The 26,385-nt window shown below is 49.4% G+C and overlaps 1 protein-coding gene across 3 annotated transcripts in view; it reads left to right on the top strand.

The window, feature by feature from the left end:
• LOC147710215 (E3 ubiquitin-protein ligase TRIM39-like) overlaps positions 1 to 26,385 on the top strand; it is a 229,427-nt gene that overhangs the window by 5,615 nt on the left and 197,427 nt on the right. The window contains exon 2 of one of the 3 annotated variants that reach the window (XM_086920892.1): positions 2,848 to 2,937. The exons of 1 other annotated variant lie outside the window; for it this stretch is intronic. In XM_086920892.1, coding sequence (XP_086777018.1) covers positions 2,848 to 2,937 — 90 coding nt within the window. Of the gene's footprint in view, positions 1 to 2,847; positions 2,938 to 11,060; positions 11,484 to 26,385 lie in introns of those variants that run through there. One more of the 3 variants, XM_086920888.1, reaches the window with a different exon arrangement.

Raw genomic sequence — 26,385 nt, 5'->3', positions numbered from 1 at the left:
TAAACTGGACACAATAAAACATTTTAAGAATAAAACATGTTCACAAGGGTTCTCTCTCTTCTTAACGAAAGACATCAAACTGGAGTTGCAAAGTCACTCTTCAAAGAATACAAAATCAAGCAGCAGCTCCGCCTCAACCTCATAAAATGGAAGTCACAGCTTAAAGACATAGGCAAAGTCAATATCTCTGGCTAAACACTTATAAGGTCCCAAAGGCGAGACCTATTGGCTATGCCAACGCTTGTAGTTTGTTGTTATTGGATTTTGATTTACCTATATTTGTTGTGTTGGTTGTATTAGTGTTTTTTAAGTCCGTTAGGAGGTCACCCATCACTGCGGGCAATGTTGCAAGTTTATCGATTATTAAATGGCAGGTACAGCTCGGAGGGATTATTGCTGTTTCGGTTTAAGCTCTTTTGATGAAGTTGTTCAGCTCCGACAACTTACTGTTGATGCTTGTAACATGCAGGGATAAACAGTTAAGGAGGGTTAGCTGTATATCCCTCTTGTCCGAGTGCTATTCCATGGCTTTTGTTGTAAATTGCATTGTATTTAGGAGAGCTGCCCATATTTTGTCCTCTCCAATTGGTGTTTCCTCTTCCGGCTCCCTTCTTGCTCTTCATGATTCTTGGGCAACTGAGTCCCATTTAACTTCGGAGGATTATGCGATGACCAAAAGGGTATTGAATCAGTCTAGTAACAAAATACTCACCACACCGCAACAATCACTACTGCATAAAATGGATGGAAAACAAAAAAAATCCAAGGACTGGGAGCTGGAATTTATTACCAGATATAGTGCACAGGGCCATGCCATCTATAAGATTTTACATAAACACTGGTATTTACTTAGACTGAACCAGTCAGTGCCAAAATACATTCTGCATAAACCTAGGGTTATTCATAGCAGGGGCCAAACTTGGAGGAACATACTTTGTCCTAGCTATTTAATGCCCATAAGACAAGATCCGTCCTGGTTATAAACAGACCGCATGGCTTTTATAAATGCCCGCAATGTAGTGTCTGTCCATTTGCTCTCAACAAACTGACACAATTTCAATACAAATCGTCTACGAAACAGCACATATGACAATTTATCAACTGTAACACCAAGTGGGTCATATATTGCATAAAGTGTCACTGTGGACTCATATATATAGGTAGTACTCTCAGACCCTTAAAAGAGCGAATCCAAGAACATATTTGGGACAACAGCACAGATTACCCACTTGCCGTACACTTTAACACAGCTCACCCTTCCATGGCAATGACTAATATTCAGTTTCATGGAATAATGCAAGCACAACACAATCCTAGAGGAAAAGATAGGGTACTATACCTAAGAAGAATGGAAACCCTGTGGATTCTGAAACTACTGGCAGTAGAAAGAGGCCTGAACATCGATCGTGAGTTAGACATCTTCCTATTGGAATAATCTTCAAGCTACATCCCTCCTTTATCTTGCTTCGTATGTAGGAACAATAATGCACGCACAATGTACTCCCACATATGAACATGAGACAGTTCTATATAAGTGACAAAGTCATAGATTGTGTGTCCCTTTTTATACTCTAAACACCTTAACTAGGTCATGCGCTGTTTCTGATGAAATATCTACATAACTACAAAGTGTTTTTTATTAATATAAATATTTTGTCTTTGTACTATGGACCTTGGAATGTCATGTACTTTAGTATGTCATGTACTGCCTTTGCATTAGATACATATGCTACATAATAAGGATTGGACAGGTTGTTCTTATTCATTAACCGTAACCAGTGAATTTGAATATTGTGTTTCATAAGAATGAACAACCAAAAACAGAGTCTCATGTTCAAATGTCTGCACAGTTTTTTTCAAATTTTACATGCTTGGGTGTTTTATCCTACTCCTCTCCTTCATTTTATTTGGATCTGAGACCTGCCCAAGATGTCCGACGATTTAATGCTCCGGCCATATTGCACTTTATGAGCATCAGTTGGACTAGTATTTCTGAAAAGGAATAGCTCGTTTAGACGGTTAGTCTGTCTTCTATTTCTCCCCGGACTCTGAAAGTCTCAGTATGTTTAAAAGGGATAAGTGCAGACCACTTTCGGCCGTTCAACGTTACGTGGCAGAGATTTATTAAATACAGGTCATTTCCCATTCTCTGAGCCATTGGTATACTTGAACAAATTGTTTCTTCTCCCTTTTGAGAGGTTGATTTAAATGTACAAAATTGGGACAATTTTAAATGTAACGGGTTAAGGTTATATGGTCAGATGGCGGGTGATGCCCTTGTCTCATTTACCTTCTGTACTTTGCAGGGACTTATCATGGTCCGTTAACAATGAAATTTATTAGTGCAATAATTGTGGAATGCAACTCCAGGAAGCGCTAATACCAAAATGAGGTTAGCTCCTTTTAAACAATATATACTGGACCCTTGTTGTTTGGATAGGAGGGATACTGCGACTTTCTAATGAGTCACATGGCCTTATTAACTCCAGCACCATGCAAACTAGGTACAGGGATATAGTCCACGTTTGCTTTATTGCATCGTACTTCAGTACTCAGGTTTTTCTAACCTTGAGTCTGGTGCTGTTGTATAGAGACTTGTGCATATGGTCTATAAAGCTTAATGGCAATACATATCCTTTCACGGTGTTTGGTGCTTTTATACAGCGACTTATCCACACAAACTTTAAGGAATTAGGTAAATACCTATCCTTTTGCAGTGTTTGTGGGTTTGGTACCTTTATTGAAAGAATAAGAGAATAGATGGTGACGTACAGCCCAAGCGGTGTACTTCACTCTGTCCATTTCCATATCCATTTTCCTTACTCTTTTTCTCTTTTTCTAGTACAGCTTGAGAGCCTCCAGCTTAGGGGACTGATAGCTCCACCACTCGTGATTGTTACTTTGATACTTTCGGTGACGATTCGATTTTGCAAACACGTAAGTTCTGGTTTTTGTAAGTTTTCACCATACTGTGACCTTTGACATAGGGAATTCTGAATCTAACTGATTAATATTTGCTTGATTTCACACAAATATCAGCCACAACTGGTATGTGGAGGCTCTCTGGATGACTTCTCTCTCACCACACGGTACGCTTCGAATGATACCCGGTACAACTTTGAGATTGTACATTTAAGGTTTGACTATCGGAAAAATGCAATCAATTAAACTTATCACAGCTGGTGTATCTTTTCTTCTTTATTCTTTCTATGTATCCGATCAAGTCCCCAGCCAATAAGTGGGTCAAAGAGTTTGTTTTCTAGCACTCTATCTGCATGTCTATATTTCTATCTGGATAAATTGCTTCGTTCGTTGTCAGTCTACCATTGACTTAGCTGTTTTTCCTCACTTTGGGCTTTCACAAAGACACTCTTTTTTTTTACACTTGGTTTAGGTCGGGCACTATTTTATTATTCATTTAGACAATTTATGAGAGATGCTGTAATATTGTTCAACATATGTTTTTCACTGTTATACAGCCTTGAAAAAAGTCAATTAAGTGACGAAACACGTGTTGACTGTTGTATGTCATCGAATATTGCTGTTTAATGGACTCGGCAATTCCATCATTACATTGTGTGGTCCTTGCACCTTTTTTCTGTAAAAATTGAAATGAAATGAATTACGGTTGGTCTGTTGAACTGGTGTGAATAAGACTTTGTACTGTATGTTTTAACCTGTGAAAAGGAAACAAAGTTCTTTAAGGAACATTAAAATACTTGTTACTAGATATAACCAATTTGTTTCATGACACTCTCTATTGGACAGACTTATATCATAATTGATATTATATATGTATATATCAAACAAAGTACTTCCACAGGTTGCTTCACCAAGGGGGGTGGCCCGTCCCGTCCTCCTCGGACCTTTGAGGGCCCGCCCTTTGCCCGGGCTTCGCTCGGCGTCCCGCGAAGCGAAGCAGAGCGCTGTTTGTAGGCGCCTCCTGGTGCTTGCGGTGCGTGGCAAATCAGCGCCGCCGCTGAGGCAGCCGGGAGTTGCAGTCCCGGGGCGGCGGCGCTGTCTCAACACTAAAGTCACTCCTGGCGGTGGCGGCAGCGGAAGAGGACTCCCCTCGTCCCCCCAGCACAGGTAAGTGATGGCCCCCCCTGCTCCCCCAAGCAGAGCGCTGTTTGTAGGCGCCTCCTGGCGCTTGCGGTGCGTGGCAAATCAGCGCCGCCGCTGAGGCAGCCGGGAGTTGCAGTCCCGGGGCGGCGGCGCTGTCTCAACACTGAAGTGACTCCTGGCGGTGGCGGCAGCGGAAGAGGACTCCCCTCGTCCCCCCAGCACAGGTAAGTGATGGCCCCCCCTGCTCCGCCAAGCAGAGCGCTGTTTGTAGGCGCCTCCTGGCGCTTGCGGTGCGTGGCAAATCAGCGCCGCCGCTGAAGCAGCCGGGAGTTGCAGTCCCGGGGCGGCGGCGCTGTCTCAACACTGAAGTGACTCCTGGCGGTGGCGGCAGCGGAAGAGGACTCCCCTCGTCCCCCCCAGCACAGGTAAGTGATGGCCCCCCCTGCTCCGCCAAGCAGAGCGCTGTTTGTAGGCGCCTCCTGGCGCTTGCGGTGCGTGGCAAATCAGCGCCGCCGCTGAAGCAGCCGGGAGTTGCAGTCCCGGGGCGGCGGCGCTGTCTCAACACTGAAGTGACTCCTGGCGGTGGCGGCAGCGGAAGAGGACTCCCCTCGTCCCCCCAGCACAGGTAAGTGATGGCCCCCCCTGCTCCGCCAAGCAGAGCGCTGTTTGTAGGCGCCTCCTGGCGCTTGCGGTGCGTGGCAAATCAGCGCCGCCGCTGAGGCAGCCGGGAGTTGCAGTCCCGGGGCGGCGGCGCTGTCTCAACACTGAAGTCACTCCTGGCGGTGGCGGCAGCGGAAGAGGACTCCCCTCGTCCCCCCAGCACAGGTAAGTGATGGCCCCCCCTGCTCCCCCAAGCAGAGCGCTGTTTGTAGGCGCCTCCTGGCGCTTGCGGTGCGTGGCAAATCGGCGCCGCCGCTGAGGCAGCCGGGAGTTGCAGTCCCGGGGCGGCGGCGCTGTCTCAACACTGAAGTCACTCCTGGCGGTGGCGGCAGCGGAAGAGGACTCCCCTCGTCCCCCCAGCACAGGTAAGTGATGGCCCCCCCTGCTCCGCCAAGCAGAGCGCTGTTTGTAGGCGCCTCCTGGCGCTTGCGGTGCGTGGCAAATCAGCGCCGCCGCTGAGGCAGCCGGGAGTTGCAGTCCCGGGGCGGCGGCGCTGTCTCAACACTGAAGTGACTCCTGGCGGTGGCAGCAGCGGAAGAGGACTCCCCTCGTCCCCCCAGCACAGGTAAGTGATGGCCCCCCCTGCTCCGCCAAGCAGAGCGCTGTTTGTAGGCGCCTCCTGGCGCTTGCGGTGCGTGGCAAATCAGCGCCGCCGCTGAGGCAGCCGGGAGTTGCAGTCCCGGGGCGGCGGCGCTGTCTCAACACTGAAGTGACTCCTGGCGGTGGCGGCAGCGGAAGAGGACTCCCCTCGTCCCCCCAGCACAGGTAAGTGATGCCCCCCCCTGTTCCGCCAAGCAGAGCGCTGTTTGTAGGCGCCTCCTGGCGCTTGCGGTGCGTGGCAAATCAGCGCCGCCGCTGAGGCAGCCGGGAGTTGCAGTCCCGGGGCGGCGGCGCTGTCTCAACACTGAAGTGACTCCTGGCGGTGGCGGCAGCGGAAGAGGACTCCCCTCGTCCCCCCAGCACAGGTAAGTGATGGCCCCCCCTGCTCCGCCAAGCAGAGCGCTGTTTGTAGGCGCCTCCTGGCGCTTGCGGTGCATGGCAAATCAGCGCCGCCGCTGAGGCAGCCGGGAGTTGCAGTCCCGGGGCGGCGGCGCTGTCTCAACACTGAAGTGACTCCTGGCGGTTGCGGCAGCAGAAGAGGACTCCCCTCGTCCCCCCAGCACAGGTAAGTGATGCCCCCCCCTGTTCCGCCAAGCAGAGCGCTGTTTGTAGGCGCCTCCTGGCGCTTGCGGTGCGTGGCAAATCAGCGCCGCCGCTGAGGCAGCCGGGAGTTGCAGTCCCGGGGCGGCGGCGCTGTCTCAACACTGAAGTGACTCGTGGCGGTGGCGGCAGCGGAAGAGGACTCCCCTCGTCCCCCCAGCACAGGTAAGTGATGGCCCCCCCTGCTCCGCCAAGCAGAGCGCTGTTTGTAGGCGCCTCCTGGCGCTTGCGTTGCGTGGCAAATCAGCGCCGCCGCTGAGGCAGCCGGGAGTTGCAGTCCCGGGGCGGCGGCGCTGTCTCAACACTGAAGTCACTCCTGGCGGTGGCGGCAGCGGAAGAGGACTCCCCTCGTCCCTCCAGCACAGGTAAGTGATGGCCCCCCCTGCTCCGCCAAGCAGAGCGCTGTTTGTAGGCGCCTCCTGGCGCTTGCGGTGCGTGGCAAATCAGCGCCGCCGCTGAGGCAGCCGGGAGTTGCAGTCCCGGGGCGGCGGCGCTGTCTCAACACTGAAGTGACTCCTGGCGGTGGCGACAGCGGAAGAGGACTCCCCTCGTCCCCCCAGCACAGGTAAGTGATGGGAACATAGTCCCCCTTTTACGAGCTTACCCACCCCAAAAAAGAGACGGCCCTATATCCGTTTGGGATTTATATGATTTTTATCCAAAGTAAACCATTTATAAATGTTTTTATCTGTCGCCCTGTTGATAAACCAACTTAAGGTTATCCTTAACGTACTGTAAATTTTAAATATGAATGATGTCTTTCTTTGCACATTTGCACATTATAAACTGATGCTGCTATTTGTAAATATATGAACACTCTTTTCTCTTGCCAGTACTGTAGTATTATAGAGACATAGATATCAATTAACTTCTTGATTTCTGGCTGCTATTTTACGATGCACTTTACTAAGACAATCCCATAATCTGGATGTATGCTGTATGCACTTTAGAAAATTGGTGTTTAATATAATGTCGTTAGATATGCTTTATGTATATATTGCCATGCCATTTTAATAAGATCGGAAGGAGGTCCCTTTGCACTTTTTGCACACTGGCACTTTAGGATTTTTTGCACTTTTGCACATTGGCACTTTAAAACCCATACTGCTATTTTGTAATTATGTGAATTATCCTTTATATGTCAGTATTGTAGTAAATATAGAGATATAGTTAATAATTAACCTATTGATCCCTGTGTACTATCACATCGTGCCTTTTTGCTAGATTGTTCGATAACTAGGATGTACGCCCTATGTTTACTAGAAAATATGTGTTTAACATATGCTGCTAAATATATGCCCTATGTATATATTGTCGTTGTTTTTAACTGGTGATCCTTGCATTTGACCATGTATGTAATTATGTGCACACTTTTATGGATAATGTATTATCCGAATAAAGGTTATCTTGATATTATATATGAACGTGGTGTTGTGTAGTTTCTAAGAATACTCAGGATCTGCGCGTTTGGATAACATACACTGAGGGATTGGTGCAAAGACTGGTTCCAGACACCCCCGCAGGATATGTTAGCCTATAGATCAGCTTGTTCACAGTGCCACCATAAGCTCCCTGGTCCTCACGAGGAGCTGAAAGTTTCTGGCAACCACTGAACATGACAACCCTGACCCCTGATGGAGCGTGTTCAATAAGGATTTATTGAGCCAGCATCATTCTAGTGTAAAATATATGTGCTGTAGCAAACACTAGACAGAAGCAAAGATAAAGAATTGATATTGCCAAGAGAATAAACAGTAGGCAAATTGTGACCATGACGTTTTACAGAGTGAATATATACGAACACATAAACACAGTAATCGTTGCAGTCCTACTAATGTTCATCCTATCTAGATGTACCTAAATGTGTCTAACATGTATATGGATGTAAAAGCATGTATGTGGGTGTAGGAAGCCAAGAATCCCCTGGGAGAAATCCAGCCCCATCACCTGTTGGGAGAGAAGGAAGGACCCCATCTTGGGCTCGAGTGAGACTCCCCGCAAAGGGATGTCAGAGCGCTGCATGTTGGTGAGTCAGCATGCAGGATCCCACATCAGCATGGAAGCTCCTCCTCTGTAAGCCCAGTGACAGTGTGCTACTTTAATACCAAAAGGTGTCCACAGGGGGTCTACCTCGGTCAATATTGTTGTGCTTGCAAGTATGTAAGCAACCCTAAAGCAATAGTTGCAACCATGCACAGCATGCTTGTCATCCAAGGATGACGATGGTGGTGACCTATGTACAGACTTATTATACAGAATGTGCAGGGGATTAAGATATGGTACTGCGAATCCTCATGCAAAACAAAACCAGACAATTTTTCAGCTCATAACTGGGCAAAAGGTCAATTCCAAACCCGTTATAGAGAGAATGGTAGGGTGAATATAGGTGAAAGACTACTCTACTATATAGGCCTAACTTTGACGGTATAACAGTGGAGTGCCGGGCTATACTTTTTTGATAAGATGACATTTATAAACAGCACTTACCAAGTTTGTCTCTGGGTCAGTCAGTGGGTGGTGCAGCTGGGAACCTGCTGCCGATGGGTCACCGAAGTGTCTCTCTGAGTCTGTCACCTCTCCTGGTTGTGATTGCTGGTGCCTGGGCCTTTTATTATTATCCTGAAGCATTATCAGAGTGGGAAGCCGCCAAATTTATATAAAACAAAAGGACACTGAGATTGGCGGCACCAGTTGGTGACGAAAAACAGCAATAGCTGTGGGTGTGGAGTAACGGGCCATCCCCGGATATTTCAATTACTTCAATGAATTAGATCTAACCGGAACTTCTGGACATGTGACAGACTGAGACAGCCGTGGCGGGTCTAAGAGCTTCCTGCTATAGTATTCAGTTTCTTTCTATGCATTAGACTACACTGTAGTCCTTCTACAGCTGTCATCATTGTAGATCTTTTTCTGTGACCACTGTTGCTGTTAACATTAACAGACAGTACTACTTCGCTGTTCATTCATTGTCCTAGTTTTGTTCTTTTAAAGAAACAGTCACCATAATATACCCTTCCCAAATCTGACACCGTGGGATGGTTTTGTCATCTTCAAAGATGCTGTGGCCCTGCCAGTAAGAGATGACTTGAGTAGAGGTGGGCTCTGGTAAACTCCGCCATGCTGCAGTTGCAGTTTCTTTACCGAACTTCGCACACCAGACAGAGCCCAGAGTTGCAAAAAACTTTGCCAGCGTAGTGGTGTTTACTGCCCACGCCTAATCAGCAGTGAAAACTCCCCTAACTCACAGAACAGATACATCGGGGCATCAGCAGTGCAAACTTCCCTCTGTCAGAACAGGTACATCAGGGCATCAGCATTGCAAAGTCCCTACACTAACAGAACAGGTACATCAGGAAATCAGCAGTGCAGGCTTCCCTGACTCACAGAACAGAAACATCAGGAATTCAGCATGCAAGATTCCCTCCCTCACAGAACAGGTTTGCCATGACATCAGCAGTGCAAGTTTCCCTCTCTCACAGAACACGTTTGCCATTACATCAGGTGTGCAAGCTTCCCTGGCTCTCAGAATTTGTACGTTATGACATCAGCAGTGCAAGCTTCCCTCACTCACAGAATGGGTACATCAGGGCATCAGCAGTGCAAGCTTTCCTAACTCATAGCAAAGATATATAAGGGCATTATAGTGCAAGCTTCCCTCTCACGGAATAGGCACATCAGGGAATCGGCAGTGCAAGCTTCCCTCACTCACAGAGCAGTTAGATCAAGGCATCATAAGTGCAAGCTTCCCTCACTTGCACAACAGATACATCAGGGCATTATCAGTGCAAGCTTCCCTCTCACAGAAAAGGTGCATCAGGATATCACCAGTGCAGGGTTCCCGCTCTCACAGAACAGATACATCAGGACATCAGCAGTGCAAGCTTCCCTCTCTCTGAACAGTTACATCAGGGCATTACCAGTGCACACTTCCCACACTCACAGAACAGGTGCATCAGTGCATCGCCAGTGCAAACTTCCCTCCCTCACAGAAGAGGTACATCAGTGTATCAGCAGTGCAAGCGTACCTCTAACAGAGCAAGTAAATCAGGGCATCAGCAGTGGAAGCTTCCTTCCTCACAGAACAAGTGCACCAGGATGTCTGCAGTGCAAGCTTCCCTCTGACAGAAGAGGTACATCATGGCATCAGCAAGGCAAGTTTCCCTTGCACATATCAGCTGCACCAGGTCATCAGCAGTGCAGGCTTCCCTCACAGTCAGAACAGGTCCATCGGGGAATCTGCAGTGCAAGCTTCCCTCTCTCACAGAGCAGGTACATCAGGGCATCAGCAGTACAAGTTTCCCTCTCTCAGGACAGGTACATTGGGGTATTAGCAGTGCAAGCTTCCCTCACTCACAGAACAGGTGCATCAGCAGTGCGAGCTTCCATCGCTCACAGAACAGGTACATCAGGATATCCGCTTTGCAAGCTTCCCTCACTCACAGAACAGGTACATCAGGATATCAGCGGTGCAAGCTTCCCTCACACAAAGAACAGGTTCTCCGGGGCATCGGCAGTGCAAGCTTCCGGTACCTCTCAGAACAGATTCAGTGCAGGCAACAGTAATTTAGGCGTCAATGAAATACAGAACAGGAAATAACAGGCATCAATGTCTTCTTTCTTACACACAAACTACTAGTTGACCAGCATGACCACAATTGTTGTGGTAAGGCCAGTAGAAACTTTGAGAAATATAGTAAAAGTATGTATTTTTCAGCCTTTGCACCAGAAATTAAAATAGCAAATACAGGAAGAAGACACTTTAGAAAGGATTTCAGAACGGTTTATGTGATACCTAAATGATTAAAAAAGCAAACTTGCCGAATTGACGTATTAAAGATAACACAGAGGAATTTAAAAAATCTTTTATTCAAGCTCCAGTTATTGCATTCACAGAATCTCGAAATATAATAACCACATGACGCGTAAATAGTGTCAAACTAAAAGTAAATCACACGCAGCAGAGGAGTCAGTCCTCCTCCTGCTCCGTGACTGTCTACAACAGTTACAGTTACTTCCGGGTTCATGTTACTGTTGTAACATGAACCCGGAAGTCCCAGGTCTCACGTGAGGGGCGCAGACGCACAGACACTTCACAAAGAGAGAAACTGAAACTTACCTTCACTTCCTGCAGCATGGCGGCGGCAGTAGCAGCTCAGCTCGGGAACCTCCAGGAAGAGGCCACTTGTTCCATCTGTTTGGAATATTTCACTGACCCGGTGATGATTATTGATTGTGGACACAACTTCTGCCGCTCCTGCATCACTCAGAGCTGGGAGGGAAGAGATGGAAACTTCCCCTGTCCACAGTGCAGGGAGATATCTCGTAGGAAAAGCCTCCGACCCAACAGGCTTTTGGGGGACGTGGTGGACATTGCTAAACAGCTTCATCTGCCCCCAGTGATGCCCCAGGGGGAGAATCTGTGTGAGAAACATAACCAGGCACTGCTGCTGTTCTGTGCAGAGGATCAGAGGCCGATATGTTTGGTGTGCCGGGAGTCCAAGGACCATAGAAATCACGTAGCAAGCCCTGTAGAGGAGGCTGCAAAGGAGCACAAGGTATGTGTATGGCCAATGAGGGATTGCAAAGTCACACTGTGAGTCCTATTGGGGAACCTGCTAAGGAGCACAAGGTGTGTGTGTGGGTGTTCTGGAACTACACGTGAAGATCACAGGGTATGTCTGTCTGAATTCAGGGATCACAAGGCCCTCTGTGAACCCCATCAAGGAGGCAGCTTGAGACCACGAGGAGCTATGTGTGGAAGGTTTCAGAGGTGACAAGTCATGCAGTGTACCCCATTGAGGGAGCTGCAGAAGAGCACAAGGTGTGTGTGTGTGTGTGTGGGTGCTCAAGATTCACAAGTGAATACACTGATGGAGTCTCACAGAAGATGCAGTGTCTCTGGGTGTTCAGGGATCAAAGGCACCTTGTGGGTCCCATAAAGATGGTTGTCCAAGAGCACAAGGTATGTGATGGGGTGTTCAGCGTTCCCTAATAAAGACATGTTATGAGTCCCACAAAGGAATACACAGTATTTAAATCAGAATTTTAGGATTACAGGTTAGTTGGGCCTCATAGAAGGGGCTGGACGAGAGGGCACGGTATGTCTGTGATCAATCAAGGATTACTGTTCACTCAGTGGGTCTCCGCGGGTCCCTGGAGGAGGCTGCCCATAAGCATGAGATAAGTTTGCGAGTTGTAAGTGAGTGTCAAAGTGAGACCTATGTAAGATACTGCAGAGGATCGCACTGGGTGTCTTGTCAGGGCCCCGAGATCAGAGGGTGTGCTCCTTGCACCACATAGGCAGTTGCAGAAAATCAGAAGTCATATGTATGTGGGTGTTTTGGGATACAGAGACAGACTCAAAGGGTTTAATGGGTAGGGCAGTGTGTCGCACCCAGGCTCACACATGTGTCAGTGTCACAAGACTTGTGACAATACAGAATTAGCTCAGGGGCTCATATGGCCATGGTGCACAATAGACGAGGTGCAGTAATGCAGGGTATTGCACACACTATCTCATTGACATGATACACACCTGAAGAGGTGCAGACGCAGAGTTACAGTACTGCAGAGTGTGGCACACACGGTCTCATGGTCATGGTGCACACCAGAAGAGGTGCAGGAATGCAGAGTGTGGCACACAGACATATCGGTATGGTACTCACCAGAAGAGGTGTAGACGCAGGGTTGCAGTAATACAGGGTGTGGTACACATGGTCTCGTGGTCATGGTACGCAGCAGACGAGGTGCAGTAATGCAGGGTGTGGCACACTGTCTCATGGACATGATACACACCAGAAGAGGTGCAGACGCAGAGGTACAGTAATGCAGGTGGGTGTGGCACCCACTCTCCCATGGTCATGGTACACAGCAGAAGAGGTGCAGGAATGCAGGGTGTTGCACACACGGTCACATGGTCACGGGAGGCAGCAGAAGAGGTGCAGCAACGCAGAGTTGTAGTAATGCAGGGTGTGGCACACACGGTCTCATGGTCATGGTACACAGCGGAAGAGGTGCTGGAATGCAGGGTGTGGCACACAAGATCTCATGGACATGATACACACCAGAAGAGGTGTACGCGCAGAGGTGCAGTGGTACACACGGTCTCATGGTCATGGTGCACAGCAGAAGAGATGTAGTAATGCAGGGTGTGGCACACACGGTCTCATGGTCATGGTACACAGCAGAAGAGATGTAGTAATGCAGGGTGTTGCACACAGTCCCATGGATATGGTACACAGCAGATGAGGTGCAGTAATGCTGTGTGTGGCAGACACGGTCTCATGGTCATGGTACTCTGCAGAAGAGGTGCAGTAATGCAGGGTGTGGCACACACGGTCTCATGGTCATGGTACACTGCAGAAGAGGTGCAGTAATGCAGGGTGTGGCACACACGGTCTCATGGTCATGCTACACTGCAGAAGAGGTGCAGTAGTGCAGGGTGTGGCACACACGGTCATGCTAGATAGCAGAAGACGTGCAGAGCCAGAGGTACAGTAATGCAGGGTGTGGCACATGGGTGCACATTAACATCGGCGCACATGGCTCTGGCAGTGCAGGTCGTCTAGTAAGACTCACCAGCTTCACACGATCATCAACCACAGAGAATCCAGCAAATGCTGGGCCAGGTGTGCTAGAGTTACAGCTTCAAGGCACACTTGGTCTGGGACCCCTTTCAGGATGAATGCTTGAATGCATGTCATGCTGGACAGTGATTGCAGGGCCTGATCTTGGCAGTTTAGGAGTCTCCGACTTCCTCATGTCAAGTTTCTGAACACTGCTGCTGGCTCAAGGTGATCCAGACGAGTCCTCTCCTCATAGGCCGTCCACCTCCGGGGTTCTTCGGCGGCGTCCTTCAGCAGCAGCCACAGAGTTTCTTCCTGAGTCCTGGGGTATAGTGCCTACCTTCTCCCGGCCCCCCTGTGACAGGGTCATTTCTTAGGGAGTTTCCACCAATTCCCCAGGAAAAATCTTTGGAGATCATGAAAGCCCTGAAATCAGACTCTCCCGCCGATCCATGTCCAGCCAGAGTATTGGCATCTGTAGCAGGGATTACCAACCCTGCTGCCAATTTGATCCTCAATGCCTCGCTGGAAAAGGGGCAGGTGCCAGGCAGATGGAAAAACTCAAAAATTCTCCCTCTGCTAAAGAAGCCTTCGGCCGACCCATTGGTGGCTTCAAGTTATAGGCCAATATCATTACTCCCTTTTTTAGGTCTCGGCTAAAAGACGCGCGTAAGCGCGTCTCCGCCGAGATCTTATGTCAGGGACGATGCTTCCCAGGAGACAGGGTCTGTCGCGCGCTTTGCCTCTCTGGAGGCGATTTCCGCTGGCCACGCGCTCGCGAACGCGCTCAGCTGCTGTCTCCTGGGAAGCAGCTACACCACACGCGCATGCGCAGAAACAGCGACAGACACACACGAGCGCTCATGCACGCACGCACCCACACATACAGCGAACCCAGCGTCGCATGCATACACACACACACGTGCACCGAGCATCCCCCCCCACCCCTCCGTTGTCGCACCCCTCCCCTCCGCCGTCGCACCCCGCCCCCCACCCCTCCGCCGTCGCGCACACACACACGCAGACATACAGGCATTCTCTCTCCCCCCCCCCCCCCCCCGCTCCGCTCACCGGTCAAAGGCCCTCCGGACACGCAGACATACAGGCATTCTCTCTCTCTCCCCCCCCCCCAACCCCCCCCCCCCCCCGCTCCGCTCACCGGTCAAAGGCCCTCCGACCGCGGGGCTCTCCCTCGGTGCTCCTCCAGGCACTCCGTGGGCGCGGGCTTCACAAAACGGAAGTCCCGCCCCACGATAGGTTTCGTTTTCTCAGTCCCGCCCCACGTTAGGCAAATGAAACAAGTGCATGCTCTCTCCCTGCAAATCAAAGAAGTGCAGGCTCGCTCACTGCGAATGAAAGAAGTGCACATACTCAGTGCCTGACAGTGCCTCAGAGTTTAAAGCGCTGATTGTACACCACTGAGCACGTGCACAGGAAAGCTGTCTTCTTCCACAACAAGGAGTACATGCATCACACCTCGTCCTTTATCAATAATAAATTCACCGCCGTGCAGCTGCGCACTGCATGTTTCCAGGATCGGCTTGCAGTGTAGTGCAGTGCGGCCTCGTGTGCACCAGTATGAGCTCAGGCCACTATTAAGCCAATAATTCAACACCTCGCGTTCCACATTGCCATAACCCACGCGCCACTGCAGTTAACCAGCGCCAGCACAGAGACCAGTGCAGCGGGCGATGTGAAACCACACAGCTGGACCGCCAGGCCGCACACTCAGTACTCACTGCCAGCACCCTCCTCACTTCCGCCCGTGCCCCCTCCGCCGCCCTGCTCCAGGGCACCCCAGTACTTCTCAGCGCGGAATACCCTGGTGAATGCACGCCACTGCCGCCAGTATTGCGCGGCTCAGTGACGTAGCGAGGATTCCACGGACCCCGGTGCTACCGCGCCTGCTGCGCCATTCCCAGCAGCGCCCCTGCTCTCACATAGAACTCAGTGTCTGGAAGCGATCACGAGCAGTGGGATGGACAGGCTCGCCCAGGCTGGCAGTGTCCATACCCGTGGTGCCCAGCTCCAGAATGCAGTGTCTGGAAGCCCTCACACGCCGTGACAGGCGGGCACTCTCTGCCAGGCTCCCCTTGCCAACTGTCTGCTGAGCCCGATTAGCACTCTTTAATTAATCTGCGAGGCTGCAGGGAGGCGCTGACCTGTTCACACTCACAGTGACCCTGCCCCACCCGCGTCCTGCCCTCCCTCTCCAGGAATGGGGACTCCCTCTGGGGAAGCCCGCTCTGTGCCAGGCCCAGCCGCCAGACACACGGAGGTGGAGAACGGCTGCTGCCCAGACACGCAGGGAGTGACCACGGACACGGCTGCCAGCACCACACTGCGCACAGCGCGCCCTCCAATCACGCGGCTGCCGGTCAGGATGCGACCCTGCGGGCACCGGAGGGCACCCCGCGGCGCAGTCTGTGGGAGTCCCGCTCGGGCACTCCCTGCTACCAGCGCCCCCTGCCAGCTTCGAGCGGATCTTTAATGGTATTTAGAACTACATGCATACACCATCTTCAATAAAGTCATTGCACATTTTCAGTAACACCTAAAAATGCATTTAACATAGTGAAAAGAGGCACTGGGCGTCCACACAGAAAGCCAACACTCCCCACAGGGCTTTCATGAACTGCTGCCCCCTCCCGCCAGCAGCCCAACTCAGATTGAATCATTCCCGCCGGCAGGTTTACTCCGTCGGAGGCTCACGCTGTGTGCTCACTCACTGCCATGCTCACTCACCACTGGGCTCACTCCATATCAAGCTCTCTGATTGGACTCGCTCACCAACAGCCTCACTCCGCGCTGTCTTCAGTCACTGCAGAGTAGTGAGTGCAGAGTAGTGAGTGCAGAGTGCAGAGTAGTGAGTGCAGAGTGCAGAGTAGTGAGTGCAGAGTAGTGAGTGCAGAGTAGTGAGTGCAGAGTAGTGAGTGCAGAGTAGTGAGTGCAGAGTAGTGAGTGCAGAGTAGTGAGTGCAGAGTGCAGAGTAGTGAGTGCAGAGTGCAGAGTAGTGAGTGCAGAGTGCAGAGTAGTGAGTGCAGAGTGCAGAGTAGTGAGTGCAGAGTGCAAAGTAGTGAGTGCAGAGTAGTGAGTGCAGAGTGCAGAGTAGTGAGTGCAGAGTAGTGAGTGCAGAGTAGTGAGTGCAGAGTAGTGAGTGTGCAGAGTAGTGAGTGCAGAGTAGTGAGTGTGCAGAGTAGTGAGTGTGCAGAGTAGTGAGTGTGCAGAGCAGTGAGTGCAGGTGCAGAGTGGTGTGTATTGGCAATGTAAATGACAATGCCATTTATTTATGATTTAAAAAAAAAAAAGAAATGTCATGAGCAATGCCAATTGCTCTACCTTTAATGATGCCGAGACCATTGCATTGCAAATGCTTGTTCTCAAAAAGCCCTGGAGAAATATGTGAATTTAGTCATTACAGAATATGTGGAAGTTAACCATATGCTCTATTATAGCCAGTCTGGCTTTAGAGCAAACTTCAGCACAGAGACAGCCCTGTTGGAAGTTTCTGAGGCAATAAAAGAGATATTAGATAAAGGTGGCCTTTGATACCGTGCCCCATGACAGTCTCCTGTAGAGACTTCAGGAGAGCGGACTTGGTGGCACAGTACTTAAGTAGTACGCTTCCTTTCTAAAGGCCCAACAGCAAATAATTTGGTCACCTCCTTTTGCTGCCACCATTCCTCCCATGAAGGTCGGGATTCCACAGTGCTCGATTTTGAACCGGACACTTTTTAATTTATACATGGCCCCCTGGCCCATCTAGCAGAGCTACATGTCCCAACAAAAATTTCATACGCAGATGATACCCAACAGCTGTTCACCTGCAAAAAGGGTACTAACTTCAGGGGAGATGAGAATAACAATTGTCTGACAGAGGTGTTTTCCTGGCTAAGATTGAGCCAATTAAAGTACAACCCTGAGAAATCGGAGATCATTTTCTTTGGGTCTTCTGCCAGGGACGTCTGGCGTCAATGGTGGCCTTCAGACATGTCTCCCCCTGTTACCTCAGTGAGCACAGTCAAGAACCTGAGGATGAAGCTAGATGACAATTTAACTATGAAAGCCCAACTCCAAACCGTAGTGGGGACATGTTTTGGCCTATTAAAAATGCTTAAGAACTTTCTTCCCTTACTACCTGTCACTCATAGGAAACTGTAGTTCAGGCTCTTATTGTTTCGAGGCTGGACTATGTCTAAGTTTTGTAACTGGCCCTCCCAGAATATCTACTGAACCGGCTTCAAGTGGCTCAGAATTCAGCAGCCAGGGTGATTCTCCTGTTAGGCCCTAGAGCGCGGGTTGCCGCCCACATGAAAGCCCTACACTGTCTGCCGATCCGAAAGAGAATTCAGTTTAAAGTGTTGGTTTTGGCTTTCAAAGCTTTACATGACACTAGTGCCTCCTATATAAGAAAGAGAGTAAAAAATTAGCTATGGTTTCATTAAGATCACTTCCGCCCTCTGTCGCATTATCTGTGTATACACTCGAGGGATCAATATGAATGGGGGAAAGGCATAATTCAGAGACTGAGACCAGTCCTGAGTGAAAGCATCCGTTGCCAGAGCTAACGGATCTGGTCTCCAGATGAAGAACTGAGACATCTGCCGATTCAACCTGGACGCAAAGATGTCGACCTGGCAAGGTCCCCAGATTGCCTGTAACCAATGAACCACCTGCCGCTGGAGTTTCCAGTCGCTGTAGTCTTTGAGGTGGCATGAGTGCCAGTCTGCCACCACGTTCGACTGGCCCGGAATATATTCCGCTATGACCGATATCTGGTGACTTAGGCAATAGTGCCACAAGTCCTTCGCTATCTCTACTAACATAGAGGATCTTGTGCCTCCCAGTTTGTTGATGTAACAAGCTGCCGATATGTTGCCCATCCTTAAAAGGATGCAACATGAGACTTTCTTGGGTGACAGCGTCTTGATCGTGAATGAGCCGGCGAGCAGCTATAGGCAACTGATATGGAGGTCTAGTTCTTGGAGGGACCACCTACCTCCTGTGGAAATATTTCCGCAACGTGCCCCCCCAGCCCCAACGGCTGGCACCGGACTCTATGACAAGTCTGGAAGGGAGCCTGAAATGGCCCTACCGTTCCATGCTTCCACGTGGCTGAGCCACCACTGAAGCTCCTGGCGGACCTCCGATGACAGAGGAACCAGGTCCCTGTATGAGAGACCCTTCTGTAGGTGTTGAATCTTCAATCTCTGAAGGGCACGATAATGAAGGGGGCCCGGGAAGATCGCTTGAATAGATGACGCCAGGAGACCCACTGTCCTGGCGATGGCTCTCAGTGAGACTGTCTGTTTGGACAACAGAGAGCGTAGTTCCTTCTGTATGTCGCACAGTTTGGAATGGGGAAGGCTCAACTGTGCCGCGTGAGAATCTATGACAAAACCCAGAAAATCTATTTTTTGCGATGGCCGCAGTACGGATTTGGTTTTGTTGACCACAAACCCGAAATTTTGCAGTGTAGCAATAGTTATGCACAGGTGCTGTGCCGCCATCTCTGGCGACTGCGCAATGATCACTATATCGTCCAAATACACTATCATGCGAATCCCTTGCTCTTTGAGGTAGGCTACTACTGGTTTCAACACCTTGGTGAAACACCATGGGGCCGAGGAAAGTCCAAAAGGAAGGACTAATTATTCCTACCACCGGCCTCTCCACTGGAATTGCAGAAACCTCTGATGTGGAGGAAAAATCAGAACAGATAGGTAGACGTCCTTCAAATCCAGACGGACCATCCAGTCCCCCTGTTTAAGAAGATCCGCCAAGAGATGGAATCCCTCCATCTTGAAGTGTTTGAAAACCATTTAGTGATTGAAATCCTTCAAATTGAGTACCAACCTGTAACCCCCGCCCTTCTTCTGAACCCGAAAAATATTGCTGCAGAAACCGCGAGGGCCCTCGTCGCAACGTGCTATCGCATGTTTCTGCAGCAATTCTTCAATTTCTGAATCTATGAAAACACATTCTGTTTGGGAAAAAGACAGCTGCCTAGGCAGTCTGTCCTGAGAGGGGACCTGAAAGAAATCTAGATGAAAACCCTGAACAGTTTCTAAAATCCAAGCATCCTGAGACAATTGAGCCCAATTTTGAAAGAAGTAACGAATATGACCCCCCAAAGGGAGTGGGGTAGTGTCTGGTGCACTCACCTGAAGATTCTGTGGCCTGGAAGCCACCACGGTAGGCTCCCCTGTTGAAACGCCTCTTGTTAAAGCGCTGCCTGGTAGGGTAGAACATTCCCCAATGGGTGGAATCCCAATCGCCTCTACCTCGGCCTAAGTCGCCTCTCTGGGGGCCTTGGAAAGACTGGCGGCCAAACGAGCGTCCCCGGCCTCGTCCAGCTCTGTTATAAACACCAGCCTGAAAGACTCTCTTTATTTCCGACTAGGCTTCGTCGAGAGTCGTGAATGTACCCACATAATTAGCCACGTCCTTCACAAAACGCTCACCGAATAAATTGGCATCCGCCAGGGGCCCAGGTTCTGCACCTGCGAGCTTGGTGAGGTTGGAATCCATCCTCATAAGGAGGGACTTACGACGCTCTGTGGATATTGCGCAATTAGCGTTGCCCAAGAGGCATATCGACCTCTGGGTCCAGCCTGCCAGAACATGCGGGTCCATCACCGTACCAGTTTCTTGTGCTTCCGGGGCCATCTCCAAGATTTTGGCCAGGGGCCCCACAACATCCAGGAGCTTATCCTGGCACCCTCTCCAGGCACGATCAATGCCCTTTTTAGGATCCGTCGCAAACTTTTGAGAAAGGTCAACATGCTGGAGTCTATGTTGGATGTTTCCGCGACTTTATCAGCAATGTCTGGCATAGGGCACTCAGACCTGAGTCTATTCCTCACCTTCTTGTCGAAACTCTTACGGGGGTGGTCATGTATATATACGGCGACCGCCGGCACCAGCAGCCAAACAGAGGATCTCGGATGATCAATGTCTGCAGGGTTGAAGGTAAAGGGAGTGGACACAGATTGAGCGGGCTCCACATTCTTGGACTTCTTAGTCTTCTTCCTGGGAGGAGACTCATCAGGGGTGTCAGTGGATGTAGAGTCAGTATCAGTGTCCGGAACCTTGGACTTACTGGGATCAGGGGCAGGCAGTGAGGACAAGGTATAGGAATGGGGCCAGAAGTCAGCTTGAGAACCAGAAGCCGCACCGTCCTTAGGGGCTGTAGGCGAAGTGAATCCATGGCGCTTAGCGAATTTCTCCAACTGCTTTGTGATCGGTTTTAAAGCAGTTGCCAATGCTTATTGAACAGTTCTCGTAACTGTCTTCTCCAGGGGCTTGTTGACGGATTCCTGGACCGAGGCATCCAGGGCCTCAACAATATTCTCCTCAATGGAAGGATTAACCACTTCCTCTTCATAAACATCATCCTCCTCATAAGTAACCCAATCCTCCATGGTGGTGCCAAATTTATAAATGGACCTGCTCATGAGGTAAATAATAAATACTGAGAGGAGTAATTGGGGGAGCCAACCCACAGCACAAGCCAATCACCAGGTACCTAGCTCCTCAGCCCAAGCTGTAGCCAAGTTCTTGCAGACCTCAGGGCGTAAAATGGAGCAAAGAGCAGTGAAAAGAATACCCAGGAGGTGTGCTCCCTCCAGGCCAGCGTTTTTGCAGCCTGTCAAGCGTAGGGGTTCTGCTCAGGAAAGAATCCAAGGTGGAATGGCCAGAAAACCTATAAAAAAACGGGCAGTAGCGATGTGGTAGCCCAATCCTACCAAAAACCAGCCCAATTGGGCTACGCACATCGAATTCCGACTAAAAGTGAAAGTAAAACAAGCTCCGAGCGCTTCCGGCCAATGAGGGGGGCCTCTGTGCTCAAAATTATATAAATATTACCCCCGCCGTCGGCGGGTCGGTACCGGTGATTTTTAACACTTGGAATCGGCCCGCAGCGGCCGCTGTATGCAAAGGACCCGCCGTGCGGGTGAATCATCTGGGGAAGACCGCTGCAGGAGCGTCACGCTCCCCTCTTGCCTATCGAGAGAGACTCGGCCGGTGAAACCCTGTGCGCGATGCTCGCACTGCTCAGTAAACCCCAGGCCCCGCAGGGACGCATCGGCAAGCCGCGCGCACACCCCTGTTGACAGCGGGGTGTCACGGTCAGCCGACTAGCACAGAACAAAGCTGTTGGTAGCCAAAAGTTCCAATAACAAGAAACAACAGTGCAAACCCAGCAATAATCAGCTCGACAATGAGTAGAATAACGCTCAACCGGTATATATCAAATACATTAGCATAATCATAAGTATCGAGTAAATGTATTTAACTGGCTGCGTGAGCAGCAAAGAAAGAGGAAGATATCCGGTATTGACTGGCTCTTATGGGCTATGACAGGATGTGATGTGTTGTTTGCATCATGGGAAATGTAGTTTTTGATATGTCATACAAAATTTCATTGGCTGCTGTGTGTAGCAATAAATGAAAGAGAAAGCATAATACGAAGCCTCCGGTCCTGTAATAGAATCCAGCATCCCGGGTACAACTCTGAAGCAGCAGCAGGCGATTATTCCCAAGTTTTCCCTTGCCCGCAATGGTGGCCTCTCCTTCCAAGTACAGGCCTCCCGTCTGTGGAATTGCCTGCCATTGTCACTTAGACAGGTGCATGATTTACTCATCTTCAGGAAGAGGCTGAAAACCTGGCTAATTTCAGCAATAGTCGAAAACCCCTCTCTCTTTTAGTATAGTTCAGTATTCTGTCATGAGGTCTTTTTAGAGCCGGGATACTCTTCTGAGTAGCCGTGCGCTTTTATAAATTCCAATTTACATTACATTACCTGCAGAAGGGAGGCACCCAGGATTCCCTTCTCTGGCCTTGGCTTACTCCTCAGTGCTGTGCAGAGCTCCTTGATGTCATCAGGAGCATCAGATGTGCAGTAGAGCTCAGTGTATATCCTGTCCCAGGATTATTGGCTGCAATCCATCTGTCCAATCAGATTCATTGTTCACCCCAAATCTTTGAAGGGAGCCTTTGAAACTGTAGGTGAACCCCAAACAATCTCTCCTCCATTCAAGACCGATTGTCGAGCCAGACAGTGGTACGAGGCCTTGAAACCTTCTAATATAGGACAGGAGTTTGAGGAGCTGTGAGGGGGTCGGGGTGAGACAACGAGAAGGGGGACTGGAGGCACTGACTACAACTAAGACTTTGATACTTCCTACAACAGAAAGCATTTCACACACACCGAGGTCCCCATCACCGCACATGGGAACCTCACCTCACATGTCCACATGCACTGCATCCTATAGACCTGAGCCTGAAGGGGCCTGAGCCTGACAGCACTGAGGCCCTCCTCATAGTAATAGAGTGCTATACAGATCTGTGTCACAACATGTATGCTACACATGCCATACATACAGATGGAGTCCAGAGATGACATACTACACAGAGTCAGAAGGTAGTATTAGTCACTCTCCTCTGAGTAAGAGGCAACATCTACCCCACTATATACTCGGCTGCTACAAACCTTTAGTAGTGTCATGGGCAGGTCATTGGAAGAAGATCCATTTGGGTTAAAAGCAGGACAACTCTGGGTGGACCTCAATCTGCTCTGTTTGAGAGCAGGGGGGCTCCTGGTGCGGGTCCCCTCCATGAGAAGATATCCTGGGTCAGGATAGTAAAACGGAAGCAGTTTGTCACATGGACACTGCGCCTAAACCTTTGACAGTACTGTTCACAGTCTCAATCTAACTGCTGCTATCCTGCCATACTCCATGCTTGGGGTCGGTGCCTGTTTTCTTGGCTGCCTGTTCCTTGTTGCAGACTCTGCCCCAGAGAGTTGCCTGCTCTCTCACTAATCCTGCCTGTTCTCAGCTGCGGCACTGTATTAGGTTGGTGCCTGCTTCCACTTGCAGACCCTGTAAAGGGCTAGTCTCTGCTCTCTCAGTCTGGCAGGTTGCTTGTCACAGACTCCTTTATGAGTCAGTTGCCTGTTTTGTGTTGCAGACCCTGTAAGAGGCGGGTGTCTGATTCTTGCTTCAGACCTTGTAAAGGCTGGAACCTGCTCTGTTGCAGAGTCTCTCAGCGGACAACAGTCTGACTCCTGTCATAGACCATGAAAGAGCTTGATGTCTGCGCTCACCCTCTCTCGCTGCCTGTTTCTTGTCTTCTACTCTATATGGTGCCTGCTGTCTCTTCTCTCTCACACACCCCGTATGAGGCTGGCACCTGTTCTCTTGCTATGATTGTCTGTTCGCTGTGGCAAACACAAATGGGGCATGTGCTTACTGTCACTTTGGCTCTCTGTTTTCTCTGTCACAGACCCTTTATGAGGATAGTTGCTGTCCTGTTGTCTTCCTGTGTCTGTTCTCTGTCACAGACCCTGCCTGTCGTTGATGCCTGCACTCTTCCTCTGTCTGTTCTCTGTCAAAGACCCTGCCTGTCGTTGGTCCATGCACTCTTCCTCTGTCTGTTCTTTGTCGGAGACCCTGTAGGACTCTGGTAACTGCTCTCTCAATGTGTCTATTCTCTGTCACCAACCCTGTAGGAGTTGTTTTCTCTCTTCCTGTGTCTGTTCTCTGTTACAGACCATGTACATGTTTGGTACACACACTCTCGTTTTTGTTGTCTGTTCTCTGTCACAGACCCTGCCTGGGGTTGGTGCCTGCATTCTTCCTGTGTCTGTTCATTCACAGACCCTGCCGGGGGTTGGTGGCTGCACTCTTCCTGTGTCTGTTCTCTGCCACAGACCCTGCCTATGGTTGGTGCCTGCACTCTTCCTGTGTTTGTTTTCTGTCAAAGACTCTGCCTGGGGTTGGTGCCTGCTCTCTTCCTGTGTCTATCTGTTGTCACAGACCCTGCCTGGGGTTGGTGCTGCACTCTTCCAGTGTCTGTTCTCTGTCAAAGACCCTGCCTGTGTGTGGTGCCTGCACTTTTCTTATGTCTGTTCTGTGTCAAAGACCCTGCCTGGAGTTGGTGCCAGCTCTCTTCCTGTGTCTGTTCTCTGTCACAGACCCTGCCTGGGGATGGTGGCTGCACGCTTCCCGTGTCTGTTCTCTGTCACAGACCCTGCCTGGGGATGGTGGCTGCACTCTTCCTCTGTCTGCTCTCTGTCACACACCCTTTCTGGGGTTGGTGCCTGCATTCTTCCTGTGTCTGTCACAGACCCTGCCTGTGGTTGGTGGCTGCACTCTTCCTGCGTCTGTCACAGACCCTGCATGTGGTTTGTTCCTGCACTCTTTCTGTGTCTGTTCTCTGTCAAAGACCCTGCCCCCTGGGGTTGGTGCCTGCTCTCTTCCCGTGTCTGTCTGTTCTCTGTCACAGACCCTGCCTGGGGTTGGTACCTACTCTCTTCCTGTGTTTGTTCTCTGTCACAGACCCTGCATGTGGCTTGCACCTGTTTAGAAAGAGGTTCTGATATGTTTATTCAGTCAATGAGACGTAGATGTAACACATTCAAGAACGGAGCCAAAACACTGACACCATCGTCTGTGTCCTTCTCTGTGATACTTAGGGCTGGTGCTTAGAATCTGGATGTGTGTGGCTGGTATTAGCAAATAATAATGGCCTAAGACAGGGCTGTGCACTTGCCCCGCTTCTTTTTGCCATATTTTTAGCAGATCTGCCATCTACTCTGGTGACTGACAGAAGTGCTAGCCCAAAAGTGAATGGGAAGCAATTATACTGTCTACTGTATGCCGAAGATTTAGTAATTCTCGATCAGACTGAGATGGGTCTACCAAGGAAGCTAAATGCTTTTAGTAAAAATTGTGCTACAAAACGACTAACAGTAAACATGGATAAAACGAAAATCCTGTGTTTAGGAAAGAGAGATCAGAAGTTCAATTGGTATTTGGGGCAAACCAAATTAGATATGGTCAATGAGTACAAATATCTCGGAATATGTTTTGACAAGTCACTAAAGTGGGGTATGCACTTGGAGGCACAGAAAGTAAAAGCCCAAGCATCTGTATGTGGGCTGAAAAAATGTAATTGCAGTTATTGTGATATGTCCCATAGGCCATTGTTGAAGGCCTACAATGAAACGAATCCCCTGCAACGTCAGTATGAAGCAGAAATTCTCTGCCTAGGCAGTAAAAGTACCTGGGATAGCGAGGAGCGTAAATGCATAAAATCGTTATTGTTACTTCCTAGCTCATCAATGATTCAGGAAATTACATTGGAGTTAGGAATGACTTCATGGAATGTAAAGGTGCAAGTGAGTCTACTTAGATTCTGGAAATGTTTGGGGATAGGAGTAGATACGAATGTGTCACAATGGTGTATAAAAGAGATTCAGCATAGTGAATTAAAATGGGCCAAGGCGACAAAAAAGAAAGTCTACACCATTTATGAAAAGTTGATGGTGAAAATCGATCTGCAGACTGCATATAGATGAAACAAAGAGTGTACTCAGATCTTTAGGGAAGGAAACGTCTAGATTGATCGAAATGGAGTACCTGAGAAAGAAAGAATCTGTGAAGTTTATGAGAAATTGTTGGGTGAAAGAAATCTGCTACCCTTATCTAGACACACTACCTAACCAATGGCTTAGAATGGAAGTACTAAGGTTGAAAATTGGTATCAATCCTGCTATGATAAATGGTAAAATAAAAATAGAATTGATGCGACCTGATGGTAAATGCACATGAAGGATGGGTATGAAATGTAATAGTTTACACATCCTAATGAACTGTTAAAAATTGTTAGCTCAGCGAAAACAGTTTTTACGCCCACATTTCTTAAAATATGGTACTAGGTCACGTATACAAGCAATTGAACTTCTCACTGATATGATAAATCTTGAAATTGCAATAGCAGTTGCGAAGTATATGCAGGCTGTTAAAAGGTTTCTTATGGAATAGGAAATGCCTGGCTGTAAGTTAGGTTGAAGCAATGATGTCTAGGGATTTACAGCGAGGG

This window comes from Lissotriton vulgaris, chromosome 5 (assembly GCF_964263255.1).
Source record: "Lissotriton vulgaris chromosome 5, aLisVul1.2, whole genome shotgun sequence".
Taxonomy (NCBI): Eukaryota; Metazoa; Chordata; class Amphibia; order Caudata; family Salamandridae; genus Lissotriton; species Lissotriton vulgaris.
This window is presented reverse-complemented; position numbering and strand designations above follow the sequence as displayed.